General features: G+C 46.4%; 1 protein-coding gene across 12 annotated transcripts in view; it reads left to right on the top strand.

Annotated features, from left to right (window-relative positions):
* The window catches only part of BANP (BTG3 associated nuclear protein), a 131761-nt gene that overhangs the window by 7577 nt on the left and 103101 nt on the right, over positions 1 to 21083 (top strand). For 10 of the 12 annotated variants that reach the window (XR_010408190.1, XR_010408191.1, XM_064581174.1 and 7 more), the window contains 2 exons: positions 16539 to 16691; positions 19876 to 20014. Coding sequence is in view for 10 of the 12 variants with exons in the window: in XM_064581174.1 (XP_064437244.1) it covers positions 16539 to 16691; positions 19876 to 20014 (292 nt within the window). In the remaining 2 variants the exon portion in view is untranslated. Of the gene's footprint in view, positions 1 to 16538; positions 16692 to 19875; positions 20015 to 21083 lie in introns of those variants that run through there. The other 2 variants (XM_064581181.1, XM_064581177.1) reach the window with 1 other exon arrangement.

The raw sequence follows: 21083 nt of genomic DNA, 5'->3' as shown, positions 1-21083 counted from the left end.
AATGAAGCAGTGTTATGGGTTCAGGAGCAGTGAGATGGTAGGAATAGTTGAGCTAGGAATAGTTGAGCTGGTGCCAAGGGCTGCTCAGAGTGCTGTACTCACTTTACAGATGGTGCTGCCGTTCACGGGCACCATCACGCTCTCAACCGCACACTTGGAGACTCTGGGACCATCCGGAAGAAGTCCACTGAGCCATCTCATTCATCTGCTGAAGGCACAGAGAGTGGCGGGCAGAAACTTTGAGTCCATTTTAGGGAAATCTCCTTGGAAAGGAAGGGTCAGTGGCAGCCTTTCAGAAATAGAACTAGTGATGACAAAGTCACCTTCAAATGAGAATGCTTCCATCCATCCTCACCGCGTTGCTGTGGAGAAAAAGCCTCAACATCTCTTCGTAGGAATTGGGTGTTTTCAGGCTTTGAATTTGCAGGAATGGTACAAAGAATTGTGACAGACTTCTAGATTCTCACATGTTCCTGTTTTATACTTGATTTATTTCCTCTCCTCTCTACAACTCTGTTTATGTGTGTGTGTGTGTGTGTTTTTCCTGAACAGTGTAAGATATGATGTTCCTTTACTTTTAAATCCGTAAGTGGCTGTTTCCTATAAACAGGGATATTCTTTTATATATTACAACATAATGACTAAATTGGAAATTTATCATTGATACAGCTCTATTATCTCGGCCACAGATCTAACTCGGATATTACTGATTATCCCAATGATGTCCTTTATAATAAAAGAAAAAGGCACTCTTACACACTTTGATGAATCTGTTTTTCCCCAAAAATATTTGCCCTGGCCCATATAATCAGAAGTTAGGGCCACACTCCTTACAAATTACACGTTTAGTAAAATCAAATGTGTGAATTTATTGTTGAGAAAAATCAGTGAATAACCATTTCCTTCTGCCCTTCTGATTAGAGAGGAATGGGAAGACTGTCAGTAAAGAGGCCGAATGCTAGCTCTTTTAAAGTCTACTCCCATCATTAGTTGCAAGTGTGAATGCAGTGTGATTAGAACGTGCTAGAATTGTGGGTCAGAAATGAATATGACCTTACATAGTGTCATTGGCTAGATTTTTTTTTTTCAAAAGGTTAAATTTACTAAGGTTGCCCTCAGGTATACATAATCCTGTTGGGCTAGTTAAGAGCTATTTTCCAAGGGTACCTAATCAGTGCTGGACCTGTTCTTTGTTTCTGTTTTTTGTTATGTTTGTTTTTTAATCAGTCTAAATATTTTGGGTTTCTGAATTGAAAATTGTTGCCCTTGAGTCAGGTTGTTATTGGGCTAAGGTGAAAACGTCTCTGAGAGGCAGATAAATTATGTCATGTGTGTTTTTTGTTTTGTTTTGTTTTTAGATTTTATTTATTTGAGGGAGAGCGAGAGAGTGAGAGCAAGAGCAGGGGAAGGGGCAGAGGGAGAGGGAGAGGGAGAAGCAGACTCCCCACTGAGCAGGGACCCTGACGTGGGGCTCCATCCCAGGACACCGAGATTATGACCTGAGCTGAAGGCAGACCCTTAACTGACTGAGCCACCCAGGTGTCCCTATGTCCTGTGTCTTTAATCAAAGTAAATTTTTTTGGTGTAGCAAATAGATTTTCTTAAAATTTAAGAGTAAGTTGCATTTGGAAATTATCTTAGCTCCTAGCCAACAGTTCCTGGCCCCTACTTTGCTGTCCCTGTCCGAATGTGGGCCTGGAGTTCTGGTGTACTCGGCCCATGTGTTTGTTTCCCCCACTTCAGTATGGGTTAGAGTTCTGTGTTCCAGGTAGCAGATCTTCAGACGTTTCTGTGTCCAGGTGGAGCTGTCTTCTCCGAAGAGGCATTTCAGCCCTGTCGCTAATAGGATTGTCTTACATTGTGTGGCCTGGTTTTGGGCGGGCGGGCGGGGGGGTGGGGGGGTGGGAGAGTGTTGGGGTCTGAGACCCAGAGCACCTTGTTCTGGCTGTTTGGCTCAGGGCAGACTCTTCAGTGTCTCCTCCAGGGGAAGGGCAGCCCCAGCCCCACATGCCCGGGTTGTGTGGGGGCAGATGGGAGCATTCGGGAAGCCTGCAGCTCAGCATTCACCAGGCTTCCGTCCTTCGTGCCCTTTGCAGCCTGGACTCCCAAGTCCCCATCCCGTTTCACACAGGCTTCCTGGTGTTCTTGAGCGTAAGAGGAAGGCATACTAGTTTGATTAAGACGTTTGATGACTAATGTGGCTTTAAAAAAATTAAAATGTAGAGACATGCTTTACATGGACATTTTGATTGCATGGACTTTCTTTCAGTCTTAGACCCTTAATTTTGGGGTTCCACATGCAGTTTCTTCTTTGTATTGTTTTCCATGACTTAGTATTCACTACACATCAAGAACTATGACCTTGAGTAAGTGCCAAGATGCTGTATCTGGTATCAAGACCATAAACTTAGATCCCCTGGCCCCCACGATGATAGGGGCGTGGGGTGTGTCTGCCCACTGCCGAGCCCGTGTGAGGGCTGTCCACAGTCAGCCAGTGTCCCTGACATCACCTTCGTCAGTCTTCTTAGACTTTGTTTTCCGTTCTAGATCATATTAATTAGTGCTCTTTGGTTGTCAGCCCTGCCTCTGAGGGGTTGCGCTTGCTTGACATATTGTGTGTATCAGCAACCTCTAGAATTGTCCCTGTATCTGCCACCTGTCATTGTTACTTATTTTAATGACTGCTCAGGTTGGGAGTTAATCTTCTTTTGTTTTTTTGTTGCCTGTTTAGGATCACAAATTCCCTTAACATTTTGGCACATGCTAGTCGTTTTGTTTGGCTTCTGTGAAATTGCGAGGTGGAAAAAGGAGATGAGGTCCCTGTAGTGTCCTTATCCTGGGACTGATGACCACCCTCCTCAGGCTTTGCAGTACGTGGCATTAAGCAGGAGAAGCAGATTTCAGTTTCTGGAGGGAGGTAAAAAAGATCGAAGGATGCGCAGGCGCAGAAACCAGCGAGGAAGAGCAAGAACATGTAGGCTCAGTTAGCAGGACACAGAAGGGTTGCCGTGGAGCATGCTCTGCTTCCTGCCCATCCTACCCCCTTGTCTTCAGGGCACTCTGGTCTCATTTCCCTTAGGAAACATTCACGATGCATGTTTCATAAAAGGGGAGTGTTTAGGGCCTATCTGTAAAGTGGGGCACAGAGTGTCCCAGTCCATGGCTGTGAAGGTTGAAGGACGTAATGCCTGATACAGTGCTTAGGGGTCGACACATGGCAGCTCCTGTAATTACTGTTGTCAGCATCACTTCCAGCTCCTGGATCTTCTTAGGCTTGGCAAGCTCATATGGTGCTGATTTAAGTGATAGAAATTTGTATGTAGCCAGAATTTTGTTTGTGGTAAACTTACATCCCAGAATCTTGGAATTTTAGAACTGGCCAGGAACTTAGAGATGTTTTAAATTCGTAAACTAATAAGAAAAAGCTTGGCCATACTTGTAAAGTACATATTTATTTTAAGTGCAAGACCCCATGATGACCTTTGTGTTTCCGCTATGAGGAGTTGGCCGGTATGCAGACCACTGCCCCAGCGGCCGTCGCTGATGGGCGTTAGGTTTCAGACACCCTCTGTTCTCTCCAGGGAAGTGACTTCCCTCACACTGTATATTGTAAATTGTGATAGATGCTGGTACTACACAGTGCTATTACTTGTGTGGTATTTGTTATTCAACGGTACTTCACTGAGAATTTTAAATTCTTTTAGATGGTTTTAAACAGTTTGCAGTAGTGAATATGAATTCTTATCATCTTAGGGCCAATATATCTTTTTTTCTTTCAGATTTTTTTACTTATTTGAGACAGTGAGAGAGCAAGAGAGAGAGAGAGAGAGAGAGAGAGAGCAGGGGCAGGGGGAGGGGCAGAGGGAGAAGCCAACCCCTTGCTGAGCAGGGAGCCCGATGCGGGGCTTGATCCCAGGACCCTGAGATCATGACCTAAGCCGAAGGCAGACGCTTAACCAATTGAGCCACCCAAGTGTCCCAGGGCCAATATTTCTTATATGAACATATGTCAGTGGGGAAAGTGTTTAATTTTGTCTCTAATTCAGTCTCTCAAAAGGAGCTATACCTGGGTTTAGGTATATGATCATCAAAATCAATAAAATGTCTCTTCAAAACATAGCTTTCTTCTCTAGAGGTGCAAAAATTGGCCCATGCCATCTCATGCATTTCCACACCTCTGAATGTTTTCCATCTTAACTGAAAAAACAGAGGTACAAGGATATCGAGGTGTAGGGGAGAGGATGACTTTCCACTACAGTCTCCAAGTATTGAATTTTTTTTTTTTTTTAATGAGATGATTAAAACCAAGATTTCTACTGTCCTGTAGCTGAAGGATTGAAAGAGCTGTCAGGCCGAAGACTTGAGGCCTGAGTTTCAGGATTATCTGTGTTTACAGGAACATTTGAACTACAGGGTCATTCCTTTACTCAACTAGTATTTGTGGATGGCTCCCATGTGCCCAGCGTGATACTTGGCTGCAGTGGTCACCCAAGGCATACCGCAGTGGTTTTTACATTAAAGGGACACCTTCACCTACTGGATGAGCGCTTATAGCCCCAGAGCAGTCCTAGACAGCATGCAAACAGCTGGGCGTGGCCGCATTCCAATAAAACTTTGTTCGTAGAACTCTGTTTCATATAGTTTCATGTCACAAAATAGTATTCTTTTGATTTGGTTCATGGGCTGTACAAAAGCAGGTGGAGGGCTGCATTTGGCTTAGAATGCATTTGTTGGGTGGATGAATAAAAGGGAGTCATATAGAGGCAGACAGGGCAGAGCCAGATTGGGGAAGGTTTGAAACCTGGATGGAGGAGTTTAGGCATGACACTGTCTGCAGAGCAGGGCCATGGAATTTGCTCAAGCTGGGCTCTGAGAGGGTGAGCCTTCTTTGGAAGAATTTTAACTCTGGAACTTATCTACAGGGTGGACGAGAGTGGATTGGCTTCCCACCTCAGCCGTGTGTGGCTTTGGGAGGGACCAAGGGGACCCTCATCCTACCAGATCAGTGGACTCAAGTTCAGAGTGTGTCACGGAGAGATGGCGCTGCACATCAGAGGGGCTGGAGGTGGGGACTCAGTGAGAGACCAGGTCAGGGATGAGGAGGCACCCAGCAGACCAGGTGCAGTGGGAGAGAGGAGGCGGAGGAGGAAGTAAGTCAGGTCAGAATCAGCAAGCATGAAGAAGCCCTAGGGTCTGGTGATGGTTGGATACTTAAGGGTAACAGAGCAAGGGAGTTCAAAAAAGTCTGCAGGTTCTTTGTGGGAGAGGTTGGGAGATTGGTGGTATCTCCTTGAGTGGCTTTCTTGGGGGAAGGTTAGTGCCGTCGTGGGAAGAGTGGGAGTGGATTTTATTGTCAAAGGCCATGGCATGTTTGAAATACGGGCTGAGAGAGCAAGGTGGGAGATGGAGATTTGGGAGGGATGGGGATTACTCCCCATCATTGACTTGTGAGCCTGCTGGCCACCCTGGGAGCCCATGCCTTCCTTCCTTCCATCCAGCATCCCAGGTGCTGTTTCCTGGGAGCTGAGAAGGGGCCTCACTAGCGCCCTGCAGTGTGTGGGTCCCTTGGAACCAGATGGGTGAATGTGGTCTGCAGGGGAAGCCTAGGGGTGGGGGGAGCTTTCGCAGAAGGGCAGAGGTACTGGGGGAGGGAGGGAGACATGGAAGGGGTGGTGCCCAAAGGCAGTCAGTAATTGATACAGGGCTCTTGTCTGCTCCCTTGGAGAAAAGCTCCAGTCTGACAGTGAGTTTGGAAACCTTATTGTTTGTTTGGGGTTCAGAGGGAGAGGGAAGACAGGTTTTTTGTGGATGGGCTTGGGTGAGAGTTCCAGAACATGCTTTAGCAGTGAGGCACAGGAGGAATGTGATGGTAGCTGGGGGGCAGTGTAGTGGGTTGGAGGGTTTTATTATTTTTGTTTTTCTAAACATTTCCGTCGTTTAAGGCCTTTTATCAGATACGTTGCAGAGTAGCATGCGTTGTTCTTGCGTACCTGCACGGTTTCCCCCACTGTCTGCAGCGCACGCCAGCACGATGTGGGGCAGTGGCCGCCGACAGGGAGCGCTCCAGCCACCGCTTGGCCCCTCAGCATGAGCAGGTTCTATGGGGCCCGTGGTTCTGTGCCACCTACCCTACCTTTAATCTAGAGAAAAGTTGCTGGAAGAGAGCAGGGAGTTCACAGGTGTGTGTCCTCCATCTAGATTCACAAAGGGCTAGTATTTTGGGGTGTTGCTTCATCTGTGTGTACAGGCACACCTAGGAGACACTGTGGGTTTGGTTCCAGACCTCTGCAACAAAGTGAGTACTGCAAGAAAGCGAGGCATACGAGCCTTATGGTTTCCCAGTGCAAATAAATGTTTATACTATATTGTAGTTGATTAAGTGTGCAATAGCATTATGTCTAAAAAAACAATGCACATACCTTATTTATTTATTTATTTATTTTTAAAAGATTTTATTTATTTATTTGACAGAGACAGATACAGCGAGAGAGGGAACACAAGCAGGGGGAGTGGGAGAGGGAGAAGCAGGCTTCCCGCTGAGCAGGGAGCCCGATGCGGGGCTCAATCCCAGGACTCTGGGATCATGACCCGAGCCGAAGGCAGACGCTTAACGACTGAGCCACCCAGGCACCCCCACATACCTTATTTAAAAAATACTTCATTGCTAAAAAATGCTAATCATCATCTGTGCTTTTAGTGAATCATAATCACTGATCACAGATCAGCACAAGTAATAATGAAAAAGTTTGAAATATTGCGAGAATTACACATTTTGGTAAGTTTTGGTAACATGTACTTTTTTTTCCTGCTTTTGGAAGTTGTAGAGATCAATGTATTTCACCGCTAAATGCTTGAGTACTCATGTCCCCAGAGCAAGAACATTCTTTCACATAACCATACCTAAAAAAAGAATAATATTCAGTGTCACTGAAGATACTCTCCATATTTAAATGTCCCCCGAAATTCGTTTATGGCTAATGATCCCACCTCTCCCCCCACTCCGCCCGCCAAGACCTCACGGCATCGGGCAGGTCTCCTTAGGCTTGCTTCGTTGGGAGCAGACCTCTGCTCGTTTTATGCTGTGGCTTTTCAAGCGTCCTGACTGGTAGACCTGCACCTCTGACACCCTTGTTCCTGCCCCTGTCCCCAGCCAACTCCCCCAGATCTCCATCCTGGCCAGGGTTGCTTCCTCAGTCAGTGTTCCCCTAGCTAGGCCTGTTCTGAGCTCTGGCTAAGCCGTAGATCCAGGTGGATCCCAGTCGTCACTTGTACTCACTGTGTAAGTGTCTTAAGGGCAGAAGGAAGGTAGTGTCTGTTGAGCAAAGTGCCCAGTGGTTATTTTTGAAGAATGTGTGAATGAATGTAAGAAGATCACTTAATATTGGGTGAAAGAGTTCAGAGAGACTGATTACAATTGCTCCTGTAACTGAGAAAGAAGGCGGAGGTATTCCGGTCTGCGGTCAGGTGCGCATCATCGTACCCCGCATCTTTGGCTGAGGGAGTAGCACACGTTGTCGGAGTAAGTACTTAACAGTGTGAACAGTTTGTGGTTCACAAGAGAGAAGTAGAATATGGGTGCTGTAATAGTAAACAGGCTTCTGTAGTGTATTTACATTTATCTTTGGCAGTTGGTAAATCAAGTAAAAGTTTCTTGTAATTGCATTTATGGCTTGTATTTTATAGCAGAAGTTATCTGAAATTCACTCTGCTCATACCGGGTTCTTAGGCTTTCTTTCTGGAGATGTAATACCTGAAAGCAGCAGTTGTCAGAGTGGGGTCCGAGGAACCCCATGGGTGCCCTTGAGAACTTGCCAGGGGGCCTTGAGGGCAAGCAGTTTTCCTGATGATCCTAAGAGGTCGCTTGCCTTTTTTGTGTGTTGGCACTTGCACTGATGGTGTGGGGTTGATGTGGAAAAGCTGCCACTGCCCAGGTACAGCTGAGGCCAAGGCCCTGGGCTGCAGGTGGGTCCTTATATTCTTCACTGCCGTACAATTAAAAAAAGGCTGTTTTCACCTAAGAATGTCCCTGACGAAGCGGTGAAAATTAATTGCATTAAGTCTCAATCCCCGAGTACACCTCTCTTTAATACTCAGTGTGACGAACAGGAAGTTTGTGGAAAGCACTTGTGCTGCATTTCAGAGTTGGGGAGTTGCCTCGAGGACAAGCCCTTCTGCACTTAAGTTGCTCCCTGAGCTAGCCACGTTTTTTTCAGGAACCAACACGAGAGAATAATCGACAGACGATGACATTTCTTATTAAATGAACAAAGTTAGCCTGTCACTTCAAGGAAAGCAACCAGCACTATTGGCAGTGATCAAATTTGGGCTTTCAAGTGAAATTGGAATTTCAGAAAGTGTGTCTCTGCCGTTGAGACCCTGACAGCTTCTCGATACTTAAAGATGTTTCTGATGGGGCGCCTGGGTGGCTCAGTCAGTTAAGCATCTGCCTTCGGCTCAGGTCATGATCCCGGAGTCCCGGGATCGAGTCCCGCATCGGGCTCCCTGCTCGGCGGGGAGCCTGCTTCTCCCTCTGACCCTCACCCCGCTCATGCTCTCTATCTCATTCTCTCTCTGAAATAAATAAATAAAATCTTAAAAAAAAAAAAAGATGTTTCTGATATCAGTGTTAATATTAATGAATGTAGTGCTATTGATAATACATAATAAACTATGTTTGGAAAACCCGCATAACTCAGTGAACCAGTATTTTCCAAATGATCCCTGCATGATGTTACAAAGTTGCACTTTGGGAGAAGATCCATTGAAAGTGCAAGACAGACCAATGGATTTTAAAGGGATAAAGTAAAAAGTTCACTGATAAGGTTTCAGATTCCACATCGCAACAGGACTCTAGGGAAAAATAAGACACCTATTGAGTTTTGGTATTGTATTAACAAAGAACACCCACAGTTATCTGAAAAGACTGGTAAAGTATTTTCCCAGTCGCACTTCTGTGTGAGGTTGGGTTTTCTTCGTATGTGTCAACCAACAAGTTCCTAGTGCAAGACTGAAAGCTGACGCAGATCTGGAAGTCCAGCTATTTTCCATTAAGTCTGACATTAAAGAGATTTGTGAAAGTGCCGAACTGTGTCCCTCTTCTTGCTAAGATTTTGCTGCTGTTGTTGTTTTGGAAACTGAAGTTATTTTTCATAAAAAATGTTCTGTAATGTTGATTTTTATAATTTTGTTGATTTCTATAATTTTTAAATGAATAAAGAGCTATTCAAACATTTTCTGTTCTGGTTTTAAATCTGGTAACTACTGATAGATACGCCCGTACAAGCATGAGCTCTTTGGGGGCCTCGCTAACTTTAAGGTGGTAAAGGGGCTGCTGAGCCCGGTACGTGTGTGAACTAGGGCAGTGGGTGCTGTGGGACCAGCTTAAATCCAGACACTTCTCTTTCCTGCGTCGTGTTTGGTATTTGAGGAGGTGTGTAGTTTTTGGAAAAGATGAGTAAAAGTGGCAAATTTACATATTAACCATAATGGGAGGGACCTGCTCTCTGAAGCTCGTTGGGCCTTCTTTTTCTAATCTTAAATGTAAGCTCATTTAGGGGGGCTGTCTTAACCAAGGAACAGTGTGGCTGGGTTTTCCTAGGAAGAACTGGAAACCATGGGGAGAAGGATTTCCTGCTTCCCAATTTCCTGGCCCCTGACCAGACATTTATGGTCATATGTTCCCTTTTCTCCTCAGGTTGTCCTTTTTATAACCCCCTTCCCACCCTACACTGATTTTGGAGAAAAAAATAAGCAAGCTCAGTCTTTTTCACATACCTTCGTTTAATGAATATTGATTTCTTTGCTTACTGCATACTGGCTTTTAATTATGTCATTACTACACTTATATCCAAAAGGATTTGCCTAAATGGAATGATCTTTAGTTTCTTGGAGGTTTCCTGCACGTTCCAAGCATCGGTCCCGGGTAGTGGCACCCTGAGGCTCTCTTGGACTCGTGCAGGGGCGCTCCTGACGCTCAGGGCCATACCTTCAGTTTGCGTCTTCGTTGCGTGTAATGCGAAGTCAGACTAGTGCTAGACTTCAAGGCCCTTCCCAGGTAGGGGCATGCCTGGTTTGTCCCCGTGACAGTCTCTTTAGCTGGCTACTCTCTTGTCTATCTGATGGCTGGTAAATAACTGTAGTAGCGTGGAGTCAGGTCACCGTCCTAGGAGGTGATGCGGAAATAACCTTGTCCAAGTCAGATTCGACGTCAAGGCTTCGTTCAAGGGTTAATATAAGAAACGGGCTCTACCAAGAATTTCTGCCATAAAAAAACTGATGGGAAAGAAAGTCCTGTACGTGTGACATCTCTAATGAGACAAACCATGTGATGTTGTTCTTGCAGCGACAGAAGATCCCAGTGTCAACACAGGGAGGCTTTGTTTGGTTATTTTTTCTTGCTGCCTTTTTCATCAGGAGAGCTGATAGTCCATAGCATTTCATTTTTTAGCCTTTACTGCTAAAGCAAAGTCACATGCTCAGTTACAGTAGCTTTTCTTTTATTCCTGTTTTAATGGCCATGTGGTTTTTTTATGGGTATCCAAAACATTTAAAAATTAGCAAAATTAAAAATAAATTGGCAGTTGCGTATTTCAGCTGATGCCCAGCTGCTGACAGCTGATGAGCGGCTTGTTATATTTTCATCATTAACAACCGAATGTGTCATTCACGTGAAGTTCACTGTCATAAACTAAACAGACTCGTGACTTATAGTCCAGTCCTTATTGAAATCAAAACATAGACGCAGTACTTTCAAGACTTTACTGCATGGTTCTTAAGTAGGAATGTTGACCGTCCTAGATCTGCATTGGTGTGTAAGCCCACAGTGGGTTCTTCCACTAGACTTATCATGCATGTGCTCCTTGTGTCCCAGCGTGTGCCAGGCCCGGTGCTGGGCAGGGAGCAAAGTGATGGAAGTTCCTGCCCGAGTGGAGCTTGTCTTCCAGTGCTAACGAAATGAGAAGTTAGCGTATGCAGTGAGTGAGGCTGTCAGTACTTTGTAATAAAGCAGGAGAGGGGAGCAGGGAGGCAGGTGGGTGCTGCTGGTGGGTTTTGAGTGGGTGTGATTCAGTGTCTCTGGGATGATGGTGGGTGCTGGAGTGCCAGGGCTCTGAGCTGAACATGTGCCTGCCGAGTGGGAGGCCACCTTGGACGGGTCCAGCAAGGAGCAGCGGGGAGAGCCTGAGGGGCACGGGAGGGTGCCGGCTGGTACGCAGCTGGCTTCCCAGTGCCAGGAAGCACATGAGTTAGCAAGAAGCCTTTGGTGGGCTCTGAACAGATGAGGGACACAGTCTGACATGTATTTTCACGTGATCCAAGTGGCTTTTTAACTAGGGAATAATTATGGGGCAAAGACGGAGCAGGGAGACCATGTGGAGGCTAGCGCCCAAATCCAGATGTGAGAAGATGAGGCCAGAGTGTGGGAAGTGAGAGATTGGCCCACAGATTGGGTGTAAGAGGAACAAGAACCAGGGACTGAAGGTTTTGACGTGGAAGGTCCGGGGGGAGCAGGGTGGTGGTGGGGTGGGTAGCGAGTGCGGTTTAGGCAGGATGAGATCGAGACTAGACACCCAGGGAGAGTGTCCAGGAGGCTGTTTGCTGCATGGGTCTGGAGTTCATGTGAGAGGTCTGAGTTCAAGGGTGAGGCTGTGTCATCAGCACATAGATGGTATTGGCAGTTCAACTGAGAAGAGGTGCTGCAATGAGCCCGGGCATTCCGCCAAGTCAGGGAGATGATGAGGACCCCCATAGCGGGAAGGGAAGGCAAGAGAGGCAGGTGGAAGAGGTGGGAGTGAGTCTGTGCCGGTGAGCACGGGAACCCCCTGGGCGGTCTCACGGGTGGAAGAGTGTCTGATCGGGCTAGGTTCTAGAGGCAATGGAGGCAGCAAGTCTGGGCAGCTCAGTGGAGATGGAGGGCAGCTGGGGAAATAGCATGACTTCTGTTGGGAATGACCCAGGCCTGGTGTTGAGGGGATGGCATGCGTGTGGGTGGGAGTGAGCCCAGGGGCAGTGCCCAGAGCAGCCACAGGGGGAAGGTGAGTTCCTGGGAAGCACTGGTGGGGGGCCGGAGAGAGTGAGATGGCCAGCTGAGCCTAGAGGGGAGGGGCTGGGATGTGGACGGGGGAGGAGAAAGGGTGGGTCCAGGGGAATGGCGGAGCATCCAGGGGTACAGAGGGTCCAGGGGAATGGCGCTTCCCGAGCAGGGCAGTGTGGATTTGCGCACAGGCAGGCTGAGGTGGGTTGAAGGCAGGGCTAAGACGGTTGCCTGGTATTTGTCGGGATTTGATGTGGTTGGCCTTGTCTAGATACTTACTGGTTTTAGAGAAACAATTTCACAGTGATGATAATATGTGCTTACAGAAAACTCAATACTCGGGAGGGATAAAGGATGAAAGTTGTCTGTGTTGTCTGTATTCTCCCTCCCTCCTGGGTACCAGGAAGTTCACCTGGATCACTCCAGACCCTCTTGTGTGTGTTTACACACACACACGGACATGTGACTGCACATACGTGCCATTATTAGAAAACAGGTTTGGGATCATACACATACTGTTCTACAATTTTCCTTTTACGTTCCTTTCTGTTAGTATTCCAGAGATCTTTCCATCTTGGTTCACATCATTAAACCTGCCTCATTCACGTTAATGAGTGTAGCGTATCACAGTGTGGTGTGCCGTCATTTATCGACCATCCCCCTAAGATCAAGCACTTTGGTTGTTGATGTTGGTTGGTGAGTTTTGGTTTTCCTGTGAGCCGGGGAAGATGCTCTCTTCACAGATGTGCTACGGTCCAACTAGTTGTTGCTGTCAGAGACATTATTGAACATTAATCCCAGCCCAGCTGCTTTATTATATTAAGACTGGATTATTGGGCGCCTGGGTGGCTCAGTTGGTTAGGCGACTGCCTTAGGCTCGGGTCATGATCCTGGAGTCCCGGGATTGAGTCCCGCATCGGGCTCCCCGCTCAGCGGGGAGTCTGCTTCTCCCTCTGACCCTCCTCCCTCTCATGCTCTCTCTATCTCATTCTCTCTCTCAAATAAACAAATAAATTTAAAAAAAATCTTAAAAAAAAAAAAGACTGGATTATCACCAGGACTTCTGAGAAATGGTAAATTTAATTTGCCAAAATGGCAACCGCATGTACCACTCTGCTCCAGTTTTCTTGGGCTTATTGCCCTGGTTTTTTCTATTCAAACGTTCACTGTTAGCAGAATTTCAAATGACTCTATCCTGGCAACAGAACCATCTTGAGTAAACAACTTGGATAGCGTGTGGTGTCCTCATTTGGAAGAGCTCAGGATTAAGGATTTTATGGTGAGCTTGGAGTATTTTCTTAAGCCGCTTGCAGAACTTTGAGAGACCAGGAAAAAGCTTGAACTGGGCGTTTGAAAACTTTCCATTAGCCCTTGATGAGAGACAGCTCTTTAGCCTGGAACTTGTGGACCTGGGGCCATCATGAATGGGCGTCAGGGCGCCACACTTGGGTTAAGCCTGGCAGCATGTGGCAGGTTCCAGGATATACTGTTGTAGTGCAGGTGGTTTGCTGTTTTCCCTTCTGGTAAGGGAAGTCTGAGGCTGGTAGTCCAGGGACATGTGGGAGCTTGTTCTCTGCTCTTCTGATTCTTTCTGTCCCATCCTCATCCCTGGAGTCCGGCAGCCGGAGGGCAAGTAGGAGGGCCGTGGCCACATGTCAGCTGCCATGCACCACGGCAGCACTTATACCCCATCGGCGAGAACTGGTCCCTTGGACAGCATGCTGCAGGAGCGGCTGCGGGGGGCAGTCGGCCTGGGGGCTGTGTGTCCCTGTAAAGTGGGGCTCTTACACTAAGTGTCAGGAGAACAGCTACGGAGGTAGGCGGCCATTGTTGGTGTTTATGAGGCTCTGTAACTTGGCGGAATTTTGTCTCTCTGTGCTTTTTTCCTGGAAAAGGGTTCATAGGTTTTTTTTTGTTTTTAGATTTTGAAAGCAGTCTGTGACCCGAAAACGTTGTAAATCCACCAATTCAAAGGTTGGTTGGGTGGGGGTACCTCCCTGAGGTCTACCACCTTCACTAAGCAGTTCACCGTATCCTTTAATAATCTTCGCTGGGGTTCTTAATTTGGGCAAAAGAAGACCGAGTTGATGGCATGAGTAGCTGATCTTCAGATAATCTGTACTTAGAGGTCATCTTCAGAGGACACAGAGGTAGCACGACACGTTTCCTCAGACCTGACAGGCCCCCGTGCATCTGCCCGAGTCGCTCTGCCTGCTGGATCTCCGAGCAGCTACTGCGGTTGCCCCCCAGGGATGAGCACCAGCGTTTGGAGAACGCTACTCAGTGATTGAGGCTGGAATGGAGAAGTTCCCCGGCACTTTATGCCTATATGTTTAGGTGACCAGTTTTTTTTTCTTCTTTTTTTTAAGTAGGCTTCATACCCAGCACGGAGCCCCATGCGGGACTTAAACTCACGACCCTGAGATCAAGACCTGAGCTGAAATCAAGAGTTGGATGCTTAACTGACTGAGCCACCCTGGTGCCCCTAGTTGACCATTTTTTAAAAATGCTTTTTATTTCTGAAAAGGTGATAAAGGCACAGGATAAAAATGCAAATATTATAAAAGGGTAAACGGAAAAATAATTTCCTTTCCTTCTTATGTCCCAGGAATAATCTATGCATATTTAGCATATTCCTTAAAAACAAAAAAACATGCTATACATTTTCTGCCCCATTTATATTCATATAATTCTGTATCTTGGGAGCTGTTTCTTAGAGAGATCCACCTCATTCTTTCACATGGCGGTTTGGTGTGTCCCATTTTGTGGCTGTGAGTGTCCGGTAGAAACTCCCTGTTGATGTACATGTCGGTCGCATCCATTCTTTTGCTTCCAGAGCAACACCTTAGTAGTTTTGTTTTTTGGGGGCTTGTAGATCTTTGCACATCTATGTGAATCTGGGTGCTGGACAGATTCCCAGAGGGTGTGCGCAGGGTCAGGGCTGTGGCCAGCAGCGTTCTGATCGCTCTCGCCTACTGCTCTCAAAGGAGTCATACTGGTCTCTGCTCCCACCAGACACCCCGGAGAGCCCGCTACAGACGCTTCCAGCACTCAGAGTGACTGATTGCTGCCAGTCTCATGGGTGCAAGATGGTGTCTCCTTTTAAATTTGCAGTTTAAAAATTACATGAAGGGTTAAATTCTTCTCATGTTTAAAAGCCTTGTGACTTCTTTTTTCTGTGAATTCACCCTCATTTTGTATGCTCATTTTTTATCAGGTTTATTGATCTTACGTCTATCGCTGTGAAAGAAGGAAATTAGCTCTCTGGTGTATGTAGCAAATACTGTTTTCAAGTTTGAGTTTTGCCTTTAAAAATCCTTATTAAATATACTGCAAATTTACAAAATTGTAGTTCTGTCCACTTTGTTGTTCTCCCCTTTAATTTATAAGGACCCTCTTGGTCCTCCCCAGAGTTGCATCTGCATTCTGCTTTGCTGCGTGCGTTTCTGTGGCACTCTCTGGCGTGTTCCCTGACATCTGTGTGTCCTGGGCGTTGGTAGCAGTAGAATTCTAGAGATAGCTTTGTGTGTTTGGCACTGTTTGGTGGCAGCAAGCCTACCTCCTGGGTGGGGGTGTGATCCTCATTAAGCAAGGGGAATCAAAGGGCGCCTGGGTGGCTCAGTCGCTGGGCATCTGCCTTCGGCTCAGGTCATGATCCCAGGGTCCTGGGATCGAGTCCCACCTCGGGCTCCCTGCTCGGCGGGGAGCCTGCTTCTCCCTCTCCCACTCCCCCTGCTTGTGTTCCCTCTCTTGCTGTGTCTCTCTCTGTCAAATAAATAAGTAAAATCTTAAAAACAAAAACAAGGAGAATCGTGTTTGGTTTCTTTGTGATGTTCGTAGCTCAAGCACTACATTCTTAATTCATCAGGATTGCAAAGTCATTCCTTCATTTCTTTGAGGTAATACTTCAATCCAGAGATACTTCTTATCATGGGACTGTTTTTTCGGTGGTACATTTTATGTAGAAGGGCAGGATAAGTGTTCGAGTCTTTCTTTTTATTACCATTTTTTAAAAATTAAAGACTTAGTGCCTCCAAAGGTGACCTTTTTTGTTGTTGGTATCACGATGTCTTGAACTTAAAAATATTTTAAGTCCATGGACGTAGTTATCCTTGTTGATGGTCAGTTTTTTTCTGTCTTTGCCCAGGAGGAGCTTCTTCCTGTTGGCCATGAGTCCATTTGATTCAACCCTGATGTCTGTCACAGTTTCCTTCCCTCTGGAATGGCAAGCTGCTCTCGGATCCTTCTGCATACCCCTTGTCTCAGTTCTGGAGGTGGCCGTGTCTCTGGGAAGCCCTGGTTTCTTTTGGTGGAAAGTGTTATTTCAGCATCACAGTGTGGGCTCTAGGAATGCACATCGCTACTGGATTGACCACTGTTTCTTCGCCTTTCTGGTGGAGAGAAAGTGTGTGTACAGACACACGGCACACTCGAGTTCACCCTTGCAACCCCATCCACAGCCCGGGTGTTTCTCTGACCTCAGGGTCCTCTTGTTCTGGTTTTCAAGGACACGAATGATAGAATGGGAATATCCTGGAAGTCCTCATCGGCACACAGAACATTCTCAGAAAGGAATTCCAAGCTACCAGTCAACCTGATCACAGACGATTGTCGGCATTTGTTTTGTATACATTCTTCCAATTTTTCTCCCCATTTTAAGGTAAATTCTGTGTCTATCAAAGAACGTATAGCCACTGTGTGCGGTTCTTTTCCTTTATATTCTTCACTTAGTTCTGCTTGTAAATCTAGAATGCTCACCACTAGCCAGTTCTTACGTTGTCTCTTCAAGTGATTTTAGTTTTCAAAAGTTTGTTTTCTAGCAGTTTTTTCAGGAAGGGCTTATGGGAGTATTCTCCTGTGTACTAGATGTTGATAAATGTTGGCTGCCTTTACACTTGAAAGGCATTTTGTCTGGATATAAAATTCTTGGCTCACGTTTCTTTGAGTGTCTTAGATATGTTAATCTGTTTGTTTCTGTTGTAGTTTGATAATCTATTTCTTCCCCATTTTAAGTCACCTGGTCTTTTTGCCTGGATGTGTAAAGGAATTTCTCTTCTTTCTTTCAATAGTAATTTTATTAGAATGTGTTTTGGGATTAGGTGTCCGTTTTCCGCCCCCCTCTCTAGGTTTGTGGTGTGGTGTCTTTTTCGTAAGTAGTTTCAGACTTTCTCCCTTCCGGAGAGTTGTCTTGGCTCACACTTCTGGGCGCTCCATTTCCTCGGGCTTTGCCGTGGTTTTCCTCTTCAGAGCCTCCCTCTCCACATCCGCGGGGCCGCCTCTGCCCATCTGTGCTTCTGTTTCTTGAACTCTTTTCCTTCATCTCTTTCTCATTCTTACAATTTTCCTCCTTTTCTCATTTCATTTCTTAGGTGCAGTTTCCCGTGTTTCCTGCTTCTGGGCTCCTAGTTTCGTTCATCTCTGATCTCTCCTGAGTTCCGTCACTGCACGCCTACACTTCGTGATGCTGGCTTAGGGTTCCCCCTAAACTGCGTCCTTCGTGGACTTCAGGGTAGGGTTTTCATCTCCTTTAAGGGCATGTCTTCAAGCACACTGTCATGGTCTGTGGTGGCATTATTTTCCTCCTTATTCTCTTTTAAAATATATTATCTTTGCACAAGATTGGACTTCAGTATTTTCTCTTGTTCACTTTCATGTGGAATTAATTTTCCTGAATATTTAGAAGGGAGGCATGATTTAGAATAGTTTTTTCTAATTTCAGTATTCTAGGGCTCTATATTTTATTGATTTTAGAAAGTTTTAAAAGATGCAACAGTTTATTTTCTGAGCTCTCCTGGCTCTGTTTTTCTCCCCCACTTTTTTTTTTTTTAAAGTACGCTGTGTGCCCCATGTGGGGCTTGAACTCACAACACTGAGATCAAGAGTCTCATGTTCTGCCAACTGAGCCAGCCAGGCGCCCCTTTGTGTCCCACCTTTAATCAGACTTTCATTTTCCTCTGTCTCTATCTTCCTGTCCTATAAATTGGGTATTGTATTCCCAGTCATTTCTTTTTAGTGTATTTGGCCTAGAAGGGAGCTTTGGGTAGTTAGCTCTGAGAGTTCCTGGGGCCCGGACTGTTCTAGGTCTTCTGGACATGCCTGCAAGCCTATCTCAGTTCTCTGCCATTGGACGGTGCTCGGTCCTGGTTGCAGCGCTGCTTCTCTCTGCTTCCTGCTTCGGACCTGCTTCCACCATGGTGACCTTGTCGCTGTCAGAGCTTTGTCCCCACGTGCTGGTATTTTGGAGCTCATCAGGAACACCTCATCACTCAGTCTTGTTACAGACGTTGACTTGGATGTTGGTCGTGCTATCCTAGCTGGTCACGTGTTTTTATGGGGAGCTAGGCAGAGATCAAAAACCTTTGTCATCCCCATCTTTCCCCGGTGGGACTCCTGGCGGGTTCCGTCGTGGTGCCTGCGAGGCCTCCTCCCCGCCCACAGCGTGTCATCAGTCTCCCCTTTGTTAGGGACAGTTGGTGCTTGGGCACCTCATTCGGTGTCGTGTCAGGTGTGTCAACAGGGAGTAAAAATGCCTTTGTGATCTTATATTTGATCATGCATTTGTGTAAAAATGTTACCCATACTCTCTGAAGGAAGATTTAAGACGGGAGCTTGGTTCCTCCTTTTACAAATTTGTCTCTAAGAAGTTCTGTAGAATTTAAATCTGGATGAAAGAGAAGAGGAACCACGTTATTTATAGGCTAGAAGGACATGTGTGCCATCTGCACATTTAACCTTATGCCTATTGGAACTTACTCATTGAAAGGAGATGTCATTAGACCCCTAGTTGAAACCAGGTGATCTGACAATTTTGATTGGACTCCTCCTGCCACACGGGAGCGGTCACTCGGGACTGTGAGACTTTCTGGTGACAGGAACCGTACCAGAGAGCTGAGGGCTTGCTTCCTGCCCTCAAAGAGCAGGTAGTCTAGTTGGGGGGAAGAGCAAGAAATAATTTATTTTAAAAACATTTATTTGCAAATAACTACAACAGAAAAGTGTGATATGTTAAAACATGATGGTGGCACTGATTCCAGAGTTCTCCAGGACATCCCATTTTTAAGTAGTATGGTTTGATCCGGTGTTGACGGACCGTACCTGGCATCACATGACCTCATTTTTGTTTTGGACGAGGAGGTCCTTCTTGGCCTAATCAAAGTGTTTTAGGAGCAAGAAGAAAGGAACTGACTGTTCCAGAGATGGTTTTTGGCTCAGGGATGACAACTCAAACCCCTGCCCCGGAGGGCACATGGGGGACAGGACAGCGCTCCTGGGGCCATGGTAGTGGGGTGGTGCTGTGGTTTGGGTCTGCTCTGGAAGCCAGAGGACAGCAAAACAGAGGCGCTTAGCAGGCGGGCGGTTTGTGTGGCAGAAAGGGAATGTGGAAACAGGCTCAGGGCGGAAGGGCCCATTCAGGGAAAATCCAGGAGGTGGGGCAGAATTATCTCCAATAATTCTCCAGGGTGTGGTGCGTTTAGCAGGAGGGCAGCATAGTTCCGCGTGGGGCGTGGGGGGAGGGGAGGTAGGGGACCGCTGAGACTCCTGGTTTGGGGACGGCACGGGCAGGCCATCATAGGCCATCATGACTTTGGAGGTGGCCCGAGGAAGCGGGAGGCTGTCAGGTAGGGGCTGGTCTGCTGGTTAAGGACGGAGGCCATGAGCGATGTTTGTGAACTGCTTCTCACTTCTCAGAGAACACTACCATTCGGTGGTCTGAAGCGAGGAGAACCCTACGTTAAACATTGCACAGCTGCTGCCATGCTCTGGGACACACGCGGTTAGTAGTGAGCCTCATGTCACAGGTCATGATTGTGATCTCCCTGTCCCTATCTGTCTCGGTTTTGTAGGTGGCAGAAACCCAGTCCTGCGTGAGTTTGGCTCCTGCCCACTCCCCGGCCACTCTCCTCTCCCTCTGGATGATGTCAGAACAGGACCTGGCGGATGTGGTGCAGATTGCCGTGGAAGACCTGAGTCCTGGTCACCCAGGTATGGCGCTGTGGGACAGTACGTGGATTCTTAGTCTCTCTTCTTCAGAAATCCTGAAGCACTTGCAGAAATCCTCTTTCCTTTAAAAAGTAAAGCGAGAGAAAAGGTGATGCGTGTGCTAATTGTGGAGAGTGGAAACCTTAGCCCTGCATCCGTCCATCCCAAGGGCAGCCACCCGGCACCCACAGCCTCTGCTCTCCCCTTCCTCCCCCACCCGCAGCGGTCCTGTGACACGTGGGGTTCCACCACTTTGCTCCTCACAACCTCCTCTTTTTAAAGTTCATTACTGCAGTTGCTTGCTTTGTTGGTGTGTACCAGTCTGCCTCGGGTACCCTGACTCAGTGGACCTCTTCCCTGTAGATGGCATTTACTTTGTGTGGCTTTCCTTTTATGTACACCCTGCAGTAAAGAGCCTTGCTTGGATCTCTTGGCAAATATTTCTGTAGGGTAAGTTCCCAGAAGTAGAATTGCTGTGTACGTTAAAAATTTTGATAAGACACTGGCAGATTTCCCAGAAATGTTTATGAAGTTATTTTTTCATTGACTGCGAGAACTTTTCTTTCTGTACTCTTTTAAGGTGGGTAATTTTTCTTAATGATGCTAAAAGCACATATCTACTCTGAAACTTTATTTGTTTTGAGAAGATTCTTTATAAAAGTAACCCTAAGTTTTAGGAATTTCATTTATGAAAAAGCTTTGTTTACACATTTATTTTAGAAGATTTCTTCATAAATTTCTTTTCCTTTCTTCTTTTTTTGTCTTTTGATTTCATAATTTATTTTAATAGTAAAATACCTAATATTAAACTGTCCGCAGTTTCCTAAAATCAAATATATATTTTTTTAATTTTATTATGTTATGTTAGTCACCATACAATACATCATTGGTTTTTGATGTTGTGATCCACGATCCATTGTTTTCGTATAACACCCAGCGCTCCATGCAGTACGTGCCCTCCTTAATACCCATCACCGGGCTAACCAATCCCCCCCCCGCAAAACCCTGTTTGTTTCTCAGGTCCATAGTCTCTCATGGTTCATCTCTCCCTCCAGTTCCCCCCACCCATTTT

The sequence above is a fragment of the Mirounga angustirostris genome, unplaced genomic scaffold (genome assembly GCF_029215605.1).
Source record: "Mirounga angustirostris isolate CCGP_5_RB_7025 unplaced genomic scaffold, mMirAng1.0.hap1 SCAF_16, whole genome shotgun sequence".
NCBI lineage: Eukaryota > Metazoa > Chordata > Mammalia > Carnivora > Phocidae > Mirounga > Mirounga angustirostris.
This window is presented reverse-complemented; position numbering and strand designations above follow the sequence as displayed.